The 11865-nt window shown below is 36.8% G+C and overlaps 1 protein-coding gene across 3 annotated transcripts in view; it reads right to left on the bottom strand.

Annotated features, from left to right (window-relative positions):
* LOC137238290 (serine/threonine-protein kinase 32A) overlaps window positions 1-11865 on the bottom strand; it is a 285449-nt gene that overhangs the window by 9042 nt on the left and 264542 nt on the right. For 2 of the 3 annotated variants that reach the window (XM_067763112.1, XM_067763113.1), the window contains exons 6-11: window positions 11285-11450; window positions 3453-3523; window positions 2658-2746; window positions 2484-2521; window positions 397-522; window positions 157-338 (exon numbers count right to left, since the gene is read on the bottom strand). In XM_067763112.1, the coding sequence (XP_067619213.1) occupies window positions 157-338; window positions 397-522; window positions 2484-2521; window positions 2658-2746; window positions 3453-3523; window positions 11285-11450 (672 nt within the window). The remainder of the gene's footprint in view (window positions 1-156; window positions 339-396; window positions 523-2483; window positions 2522-2657; window positions 2747-3452; window positions 3524-11284; window positions 11451-11865) is intronic. The other variant, XM_067763114.1, reaches the window with a different exon arrangement.

Genomic DNA, 11865 nt, shown 5'->3' with positions numbered 1-11865 from the left:
GAGAGAGAGAAAGAGTAAGATAGAGATTCAACAGGAGTGTGGGGAACATTTTTAAAATTGTAGGAACACCGATTTCCTGCAGGAAAACTGCTGGGTATTACACTATTAGAACCGTAAGAAAAAACAAAAACAAAAACAAATTGAAAAACTACATACTTTTGTCAACAAGTCGATAAAATCATGACTCCAATAGCGTGGATAATGTACCGGCGTATTGAGTATATGCTTCACCTCGGCCAAACCCGTGTGCGAATGTACGATGAATGGTCGCGTATTGGCGCGCATTTCGTACGCCACAACACCCAGCGACCACCAATCGACGGGAAAGCTATAACCAGCTAAAAAGTTTTTACAATTAAAAATTAAACATCACTTTTATTTCAGTGGCGAATTTACTGATTTCCTCTAATGCACACATGAACACCTCAGGCGCCATATACGGTTTGGTCCCCGACATGCTACATGCTAGCCCATCTTTTTGCAATCTCGTCGCAATATTAAAATCAGTCAAATGGGCGTGACCTGGAATAATTAAGAAGTATACTTTTAGGTGTTTAAGATAAGGTGAAACGGTACAACGGGTCGTATGAGTAATATTTTGAGCATGATGCGATGAAACCAGACAAGTGAAGTCAATATTACAGAATGGAGTTGTACTTGAAAATACTCGCCCTCATCATATATGTATATTATTTCTAATTCTGTCTTTATGTACAGGTCCCTTTTCGCTCTTATATGGAATCCAAATCTATAAATAAAGGTTTGGTTATAAAGTTGGAGATTCGGGCTATTAGCGAGCTTTGGGCAATTTAGGTCGTAGTGCTTTTGCTTAGCTATATTTTATTAAAATAACTTGCTAAAAATAAACGATTGTGAGCACACAAAGAAATCTATTTGTGATATGGCACTATTGTGAATATTTGCACTGCATTACCGGCAGTTGCTACCGTACGCCAGATGGCAGCGCAAGCCTGTAAGGTTTAATTGATTGATAGAACATCTGATTTCTGTTGATATTTGATAAGATACTTTTAGATTGGAGGCGCAAGGTGCGCACGGGTCCGGCTCGTAACATAAAATGTTGTTTTTTGATTTATGAAATAACAGGTGTTATTTATTTTTTGTATATGAAATAATGTCAGCGGGCTATATTTCCATTTTTCAGACGCAAATTTCGAGGGCATTATTTCATTGCACTAGAGTTAGGGAGCTCCTGAGAGGAAATGAAAAAGTTTTAGACAACGGAGCTAAATGGCTGAATCTTCAGATATGGACACTGTCCATAACTTAGGAATATGGAAACAGACTGTTAACGTCAAAAAGTTGACTGACGATCTGGAACAATATTATGAAGTTGCGGATAAGTAGAGAGGGAGGCTTATAACACGAAAATTCGGGATTGACGGTATACCGTCCCAAGACCCAACATTTTCCTAAGTGAAGCAAGCGTTAAGAGGGCTAATTCAGGAGAAAGAGGGGAATCGTATACAAATATATAGCGCCAGAGGCTTTAACTATTCTCTTTCTTCCTCTTATTCACTTTACTTTTCCGACTTCCCTCTAACTTTTTTCCTTCTATATTTCTTCTTTTTTATTTTCTCCTTTCTTCTTTTTTCAATGTGGATATTTATGGAGTTTCGCCTTTTCCGCACATTGCATTACTAAAGTACTAAAACAGAAGCCAGATAGTACTAAAAATGTACCCTGTCTACTACTGAAAAATTCATGTCCGGGTGAGGGCCGTCTTACAACCGACTTCACCTATCTGGTTTTATTGCTTCATGGTTTTGAGTAAATAATTAAAGGGTCAATTAATGGTGACTTATCCATAACCAGCTAAAACAGCTGATCGAACCAACCTTATGGAATCAATGTAATCGATTAAGCCGGAGTCATTGGTGCCGTATGTCGTATCGCTGTATCCGTATCCCTAACGTAATCAGCTGTTTATCGTTACGACGGTAAACCAAAACCCAATTGGTTGGCTACGATACGGTTACGACCTTAGCGGCACCAATAATCGATTGCATTGATTCTCATAAGGTTGGTCGAATCAGCTGTTACAAGGTTACCGATACGGTTACCGATAAAGTACCAATGTCTCCAGCTTTAATGGTGCCCTACCATAAGGCAAAAGCCATAACCATACCATAGCCAACCAATTGGTTTTTGGTTTCTTGCCATATCCATAACCTAAGAATATTTGAGTTGGTGAATTTAATAACTTTTTGTTGATTTTATTAATTGTTTTGGATACGCTATGACTAAGAGACTTATTTTTTGGGGAACATGTTTGTAATTTTTAGCGTTTTCTTCATTTTTATGAAATTTTCACGATTTTTATGTTAAGGCACCATTAATCGATCACATTGGAGATGGTTATGGAAATGTGTATGGTTACGACTATGTCGTTAGGGTTAAAGAAGTTTAATTGGCCCTTAAGCTAAAGCAAACTTATGGCCAAATAAGATTCTGCTACTCACCAGCTGCATCCAAGAGAATGTTATCTGGTTTTATGTCTCTATTGAATATTTAAAAGAAAGAAAAATACAGAAAATTGTAAAAGAATATTTCTTTCTTTTTGCAACGTAAAAAATTGGATCAAAAACTTTAAATAGCTAGATTTGCTCAAAATGATGTCCGCACAAAATACTCACCTGTGCACCACCCTTTGTTTTTGCAAGTATTCTAAAGCACATCCCAACTCACACAATAATAAGGCAACACTTTTTTCACTGAACTCCACCTGAAAAAAATAAATGACAATATTAGATGAAATGTGATAAAGGAAAGCTTTAAAAGGGGAGCGAAAGTACAAACATATCAGTTGCAAGGCGAACATATACATGAAGATGGCCAAGGCGAATTCAGTACCAGGTGTTGTTATCCCAACAACTGATTGCTTCTTCTTGATTATTTTCCATACAACGCCTTGTGCTTTAATACGTCAGTTAATCGAAATCAATTAAAATTTTCTTTTGACTTGACATTCTTCTGCAAGGCGAATTGGTTGAAATCGCTTTGCCACCACCTGATATGGATTCGCCTTGGATGATGGCGAAGCGAACTCAACAAAATATGCTGTACGAAAATGCCTTCGTAGTAATAAATCAATGCGTACAAAGAAGGCGAATTCAATTCGCCGAGCAAAAAAATGTCAAGTAAAACAAAAAAATTAGCATTGAGATCGATTAACTGACACATCGTTGTACCCAAGGCGAATCTATACTAGGTGGTGGCAAAGCGAATTCAACCAATTCGCTGTGCGGAAGAATGTCAAGTCAAAAGAAAATTTTCATTGATTTCGATTAACTGACATGTTGTAGTACAAGGCGCTGTATGGAAAATAATCAAGAAGATGCAATCAGCTGCTGGGATAACAACACCAGGTACTGAATTCGCTTGGATATGTTTATACTCATATTTATGTGACGTCGTCCGTACTTGCTTACCCGATTTTGTAGATGATATCTTAAATCACCACCAGATAGCAAATCGCACACCATAAATAAATCCTCTTCATCTGTGTTAGAGAAAAGAGTAAACGAATAATATTACAATGATTAGCAACAAAATGACAAAATTAGAGACGAATTACAGAGTGCCCAGCGGCGCATTGAAACAGCTAAGGCACGGTTTATCAGTAGTTAGTTAAGCTAAGCTTAAACTAAGTCTGCTTAAATTCTAGTCAAATTTAAACTCCAGTTAAACTACTCAGTAGTTTTTCAGTCACAGTTTAAGGGCGCCTTTGGGATTGGCTTTTTGTGCGGCTACATTGGTTTTTTTATTATCTAGATAATTTGTAGATACGGCAACAGCTGGATTTTGTTTACCCAACAAACATGGAAAAAAATTTCTCCAGCGAAATATATATCTAGTTCCGGAGGTGATACCCAACATCATTATTGAATTATTCTTAAACCAGATAGTTCTCGAGTTGATATCCAATTTTATTCTCCAATTACTAACAACCTTTGAGAGATTTTTTTAAATTAAGAGTTTTCGCGTTGATCTCCAACGTCATTAATATATTCCAATTAGTATCCAACTTTCGAGAGATTTTGAGAAATGTACAGCTCTCAAATGAATATTCAACACAGTTGATGTCCTACACTGAATATCGAGTTGAGGTTGAGTTGAAAAAAATCTCCAAAGTGGCACCAGCAAAACCAAAAGCTGTTTATTGTGAGAAATAAACACCTGGTTGATAGGAGTAATAAAGCGCAATTAATCAAAAATAAATTATATATATTATATTTTATTTTCGTGAAAATACTGTAGTATGGAATTTTACATTTGAGTCCAGTTAGAGAACCACAAGTTTTTAATTAAATTTTTTCAACTTAATAATAGCATTTCTTGCTTTATAAAAAATTCCCCCTTTTGCTGAGTACGCTATGATTCTTGAGTTGAGTCACTGTTTCGAAACAGCTCTTGCGATTTTGGAAGTATGGCTAGTTATCAACATGAGCTCTAATGGTAATCAAGCATAAATGCTTGTTGGGTATATTCGACACCATTTCGAACGAACGTAAATAACTGATAGGTTAACTAGAGTTTAACCCCGCCAGATTGGCCGCTTAAGCTCAGCTTAAACTTCAGTAGACTGAAAAACTCCAGAATAAGTTTAAGCGTAGTTTAACTGACAAACTGTGTTGAACTTGTACTGAAAAACCGGGCCTAAGTAGATAGAATCGTCTGCGTTAACACCATTATGAATGCAGTTACTCGAGTTTGAAGCTCGATACACGAAAAAATAGCCGATGAAGAAGTGAATTTATGAAACATGATCTAGTAAGCATTGCCGTGTGAAATTTTGTAATTTTTCTCTAATATCAACAAACATTAAAATTTTATAAAACAAGCTACTGTTATGCGAACAAAATAAAAAAAAAATTGTTCCAGTGAATCGGCTGTTTTGCAAAAAAGGCTGTAGGACTTTTTATTTTATATGTAGTAAAGATGAGCCTTTTCCCTAAATCGAATGATTAGGAGTAAATAAAAAATATGTAATTGCGTTTTGAAGGTTTGGTTAAGACCTCACATAGGCTGAATGTGATTATAGTGTTACCAGAATTTATTTGAAAACCTAACGGAAAAACCCCAATCAGGTACCAGGTCTTATGTTATAGAACAACTGCGCCCTCTTGGCAAATTAGAAGAGGTTTCCTAGGACCCAGCCTCGAGGTCTGGCAACTTTGCCGTTGCCAGGACACGAGCACAGAACGTTCTCAACCGTTTCTTCCTACAGCAAGTACTTGTTTCACGCACGCCTTTCCTGCTTGATGGGTCATATGCAACTCCTGCCCGCTTCTGATTTCTCCTAAACGGTTCGGGACGTCTAACAACGATTTATCGAGTTTGGCACCCTCATTTGTCAACTCATTGGCCTTTTCGTTACCTTTTATTCCTTAAAAATCGGGAGCCCAATATACATAGATGTATGGTCGGGATTGAACGAAGTTTCTCCAATACTTCTTTGCATTCCAAGATACTTATTGATGAAGTACCTTGTGTGATTATTGCTGTAATCGCCGCCTGAATATCAATATATATATATTAACGCGACTGCAACTTAAGCACACAGCAGAGCCATCCCCTTCCGTTGATGTGGAATCATCGGTATACATATGTATATTATGTTCTGCCATTTACGCACCCTTGCGCCAACCCACCCGCTCTAATGTGGTTCCAATATGTCTTTCGAAGCTTAGACACGGGACTATATAGTCCGTTCGCCCTGTACCCTACGGCACGCACTCCAGCAGCCCAGAGGCATTAAGCCTTGTTGCAGTTGATAACGTTATTTATTTGGCAATTAGGTCTGCAGGCGGATGCAGATGTGGTTTAAATTCAGTCCGTGACTTTTCCACCAAATTATTCAGTATTGACTTTATGACCAATGGTCTTTTAGAAAATTTCCGTTTGACCTTATGCCCGTTTCAGTGAAAGGATCATAACAATATACAACAATTAAAGACAGAAAACCTTCCGCAGGATGGGTTAAACAGTTGGCTGAATATGTTCTTATTTCAAAGGAATCCTTACCGGCCCAACTTTTAAACCGATCTACCACTGTAATGAAACAGACATAGAAAAAGTAGAAAAAGTAAAAATCGCGCGTTATTTTATTTTATTAAAAAATTTCCCTAAACTTTAGATGAATAAGTTGTTCTTATCTCAGAGAGGACTTCATTGAACAGTTTTTATGCGATTTTTAACTACAAAGGAACCAAAGTATAGGAAAAGCAGCGCTGCATCCAAAAATTTCAAATAAAAGAACCTTATCCTTTCGTTCGATTGAACATAATGTCCATATGGCTGATATTTAAACCATTTGAAGTTTGACGTTTTATTAGGTCAAAACTTCATTTGACGTTATAGTCGTTGACTTTATCTCACCCCTTCATTGCACCCACGGTTGCCACCGCCTGTTTTCATTTGGGACCAAAATTCGTCGAAAAAAAGGACCACATTTAAAAAAAAGGAACAAAATTTGTTTTCATTTATTGGTATACAAACAATGTAAAAATCAACAACTTAAAAAGCACCAAAAAACAGACGTTACAAACAAATAAAAAGTGCTTCATTTAAAATGGATGATAATTATTGATGATGATAAATACATACATTTTATCACATATGGGCATATTTTTCAGTCTTATACACACATGTGTGCGTATATATTTAAAAAATTAAAACATATATGTTGATCATATATTCTGGATACATGGAAAAAACGTATAATAAAAACAGTTTTATATCGTTCATTGTATAACTTTTCTAGGACCAGCCTATGTCTTTCACCGACCAAACGTAATGAGGACCTGGTTTTTGCGTACAAAGTTCTTTGACTAACATTATGTGGTTGATTGAAATAAACTCCAATTTATTGCGTAATTTGGTTTTAATAAGACAATTTAAAAATTTTTCGCTCTGCGGCCGCCGAACTATACCATTTCTATAAAAGCTTACTTTTTCCCAAAAAGCTAAAACATAAATCACAATTTAACAGTCTTAAAAGCTTCCATTGTGTAACAATGGTATCTTCATCGCACTTTATCAAGTACGAAAAGTTATTTTGAAGTCTGTTTCAATTTAATGGTATAGGAATGGCAGACGAACCTTTTCTGATTGGAACTCTTTGTTTAAGGTATTTATAATTTTAAGAATATAGGCGAGAAACAGCATATACACTTTTATTTCGGGATCTGACAATAAATTTGCTAATTGTATTGCACTAACGCCATTTACTTCGAGACACGCACAATGTTACACGACAAAGCGTTCTATGTAAAACCGGCATATAGGGCTTATCACATTCAACACGGCATCTACAGACGACAACCACAATAAAGCAAAGCTTGACAACCGTAGCCAAGCATTGGCTCCTTGATTACTTTGAAGGCGGCAGCCACCAATATTGATTACAGCAAACATTAGCGAAAAATTTAGAAAAAAGTTTTAATTATCAATTATTTTTGTTTTTATCGGCCTATTGATAAATCATTCAAGGTTCGAATCGAGCTCAAGGCCAGAACAATAATTTTTTTCTAATGATAATTATTGTTATTTTTTAATTTTTCTAAATTTGAAAAATTGTATTTTGTTTTTGGAATAGTAAGTAGAAAATTTTTCAGACAACCTGCCATAGCTGCGCATCCATTTCGAAGGGTGCTAAGCCTTCGAATCAGTACGCTTTAGGCATGCTGCGCTAACCATTTAGCTATACAGCGGTGCGCAGCTATGGCAGGTTGTCTGAAAAATTTTCTACTTACTATTCCAAAAACAAAATACAATTTTTCAAATTTAGAAAAATTAAAAACTAACAATAATTATCATTAGAAAAAAAAAATTATTGTTCTGGCCTTGAGCTCGATTCGAACCTTGAATGAAAGTTTTAATTATCTTTAAAAAAACGCCCAAAAGAATGATTTTAGCTTTTATTATCTGTTATTTACTCTTATTTTAGTTTTTATAGACAAAATAAAAAGGACGCCACTCACTTTCGCTTCCCAAACATAGAATTAGGCTTAATCTGGCTACACGGGCTTTCATGATTGATTGTCGTGCGCTTTGTTGCGCCGAAAATAACCGACACTCATATGAACATGTATAAAAATAATATGACAGATGTGGCGGCTAACACCGCCGTCGTGAATGTAATAGCCCTAATAGCTATCGACTCTGCTGCTGGTGAGAGTTAAGGGCCCATTACTGATACTTAGCATAGACTTGACTTGACTTGTTGTAAACTTGGCAACTTAGCAACGATTATACTCCACTTAGCGCATACAATCTGAAGTCATAATCAGCTGTTTTCCAGCTGTCATTTTATTGTGAAATATTTGCTACAAAAAGTGGCGGTTTTTAAACAAGTTAATTTTGAGTACTGCAATTATTTTTTGAGTATAAACATTAATAAATGAAATAAAAATAAATGCCAATTTGCATGACAAAATGTCAAAATGAAATGGAAACAAACAAATGGGGTCTCAAAATGTAAATGTCACTTAGAACTTACATAGAAAATAAAAATTCCACAGACTTCTAAGTCAAGTTAAGTGTTGCTAAGTTTTGAGTAATCAGTAACATGCAATGTTCATTTAACAGAACTGTAAGTGCCAGTTCCGTCAAGTCAAGTCTATGCTAAGTATCAGTAATGGGCATTTAAGTATGAGTAATGGGCCCTTTACTGAAAATCGATTGCCATTTACAGGGTGTTCAAGCAAGCAAATTTTTTATCAGTGTTGCGTATTGTTATGAAAAAAAAAATGCGAATCAAAGTACCAAAATCGTGACGGCTCGCCTAAAAAGGGCCAAAATTGAAAAAAAGGACCAGCGGACCAAACGGGGTTGGACCGGACCAAATTTGGTTCAAATGGACCCAAAGTGGCAACCGTGATTGCACTAGAGATATACGCCGCCGATAAACACCCTGCCGCCGCGCCGCCGCCGATTTGGACTGTTCAAAAGTTATTTAAGAAAACAGGCGTTTTCGATGTCAGCTTAACACGGACTTTGCATCACCCAATTCACCATGTTATTAAAACAAAACACTAAAAGAAAAGTTTTATAATAAATTTTTTGCTTACTCTGCATATTTTTGTCAAAAATCTAATAATGAACAATAAATTCAAATAAAACGAACCAAGGCGAACATGTTTTCAAATTGTCCTCAAGTTGTTAAAAAAAAAGCTAATTACACAAAAAGGTGAAATCAGTGATGCAAAATCCTTTAGTAGGTTCTAGGGCATAAACACTCCATTGAAATGATTCCTACCTCATACTTAAGTTGAGGATATATGTACGTATGAGAAGGGTTTGAAATTTGATTTTCACAAATCATCCTTCAAAACCCAAGTCCCCCGGTTTGACATTTCCTAAAGTTGACGGCCCTATCCAAAACTAGTCCCTTGGAGCGAATCACATTGATTATAGTCTATTAACCAAGTTTAAATATCACCTACACGTTACGGCTCCTTTTACAAATGTGAATACGTAGGCACATATACATATTTACCAGGTGAGGCCTTGTCCTTCGCAAGAACACTCAAAGTGGTGAAGCAAAAGCTTTTCCAAGACAGTCGAACTAATGACCGTGTGTGCTACTAGCCTAACGTAGTGGACAGTCGAACTAGTCTGAAAACTGAAACTATGCGGTCATACGTAATGAGCTCTTATATCATAACGCCGGAAAACAGCAGTTAATATTACAGCTGAGCAGAGCTCACAGATATAGATATAGACTTCTATATATCAAAATGATCTGGGCGAAAAAAGAAATTCATTTAGCCATGTCCGTCCGTCCGTCTGTCCGTAAACACGATAACTTGAGTCAATTTTGAGGTATCTTAATGAAATTTGGTATGTAAGTTCTTGGGAACTCATCTCAGATCGCTGTTTAAAATGAACGAAATCGGACTATAACCCCGCCCACTTTTTCGACGAAACTTGGTAGGTGGGTTGACCTTATGACGCAGAATAGAAAATTAGTAAAATGTTGGACAATGGTCGTGGCACCGCCCATTTTTAAAAGAAGGTAATTTAAAAGTTTTGAAAGCTGTAATTTGGCAGCTGCGTATGTAATGTTCGGTTACACCCGAACTTAGCCTTCCTTACTTGTTTCAATTTAAAATCAGTCGACTTTCATTCTAAGATATTGTTTTAATTTAACGAAGATTATTGAAATCAATGTTGTGAACACAAACGCCTGCAAACTTTGGTCTACATTTAAAAAAATTTATCCAGGGTCCTTGTAAAATTTAAATATGTATGTAGATGCGCCGAGGATTATACGATTTTCACCCATGTGTTACGCAATGATATCCATAGATAGACTGCTTATGATTTCGAGGGCGGCATCCTTGGCCGAATAGTCACCCCTAACGTTTCAAGGTGTTTCTCTGGTGTAGCTCGGCAGCATAGCGCGACAAAAACATCCGTTAGAAAGTCTTAGGAGCTACACCTAGAGTTTCTAGGAAAGTGACGTCGACGAAGGTACGTATGATTTCAAAGTCGCAGTCCTATAGCTTCTGTGCTGGCATATGGTGTGAGGGTCAGGAGGAGTGGTAGTGACTGGTGGTCGGCATTGCTACTGTTCGCACATCGGGAATTGAAGCTTTTAATCATCGGGAATTGTAGCTGGAAAAAATTGGATGCGCCCTGTCATGAGTATTAATAGACCATTAATAGCAACCGTAAGTCGCATTTGTGCGTGACCACCAAGGAGCCACAAATTATTTAAAGAAATTGCGTTTGCCACGATTATTAGGAGTTAACCCCAGGTGAAACTACGCTTTGCACGAGATATACAGACAAAAGTGTGACCATTTTATGTATCTCTATTTCTTTTCAGCGGACGCAGGTGTACCAATTCCAAAAACTGGGGTTAGGTTCGAAGCCTCTCTGGAGTAAGTGAACGGGGACAATCCCTCCGCAAGCAGCTACTCCTGAAAATTTTTGAACGATCTGCGAGGCAATATGACTAAAACGTTGATTTTCTTAAATACATACAAACAAAACCTTAATTAAATTTTTTTTAGATAGAAAAATTAAGCTTTTTAAAGCAAGAACACCGGCGTACGCCGGCGCGCCTCTCACGCCGCCGCCACCGGTATATAATAGAGCCTACGCCGCCGCCGCCGATAAAGTGATCGGCGAAAACCTTTAGATTGCACCTCTCTGCTTTGTAGCTGAGAGCATTTCTTTGCATTCGCAATTGAGCCAACGTTATGATTTTATATGGCTACGAATGAGTTATTGCATATCAATAGAAACTTACCTTGAAATGAAAACCACAAATTCACCAGAAATGGATGTTCCAATGATGAAAGCAATTCAACTTCTTTGATGACACCACCAAGCGCACCTCGTGACTCACAGGCTGAACGGCTAACATATTTCATGGCGTAGAGTATGCCACTGTCACGTTTTTGTACAATGCATACCTGTTTGCAAACAAACAATTCAACAGATATTAGCCAAAGGTATGTAGTTGGGATTGAAAGCCAAATGAAAAGTGAAATCGAAAGAACAACTAAAATTAGTTGTAAATTCATAGGTACTGCGAAAAAATTGATATAGCCAAAGGCTTTCCAATGAAAGAGAAACAATTGTCAGTTGCGAATTCTCTACGTGTGTATTGTAGGTCTTATACTCTTCATGAAAGTCACTTCAGTTGAAAAAAAAAAACTGAACAAGAAAATTAACTACGAAATAAGAGAGTGCGATTAATTTATGTTAATAAACATGATTTCGAATCTATACATGTTGTATTTTTCCATCCAAGAATTCGGCAGCATATTCAAGTTTTAATATTATTTACACCAATTATGACAGACAGGCACCATGAAATTACCCATA

This window comes from Eurosta solidaginis, chromosome 1 (assembly GCF_040869045.1).
Source record: "Eurosta solidaginis isolate ZX-2024a chromosome 1, ASM4086904v1, whole genome shotgun sequence".
NCBI lineage: Eukaryota > Metazoa > Arthropoda > Insecta > Diptera > Tephritidae > Eurosta > Eurosta solidaginis.
Note: the sequence above shows the minus strand (reverse complement) of the source record. Positions and strands in the feature narration are given on the sequence as shown.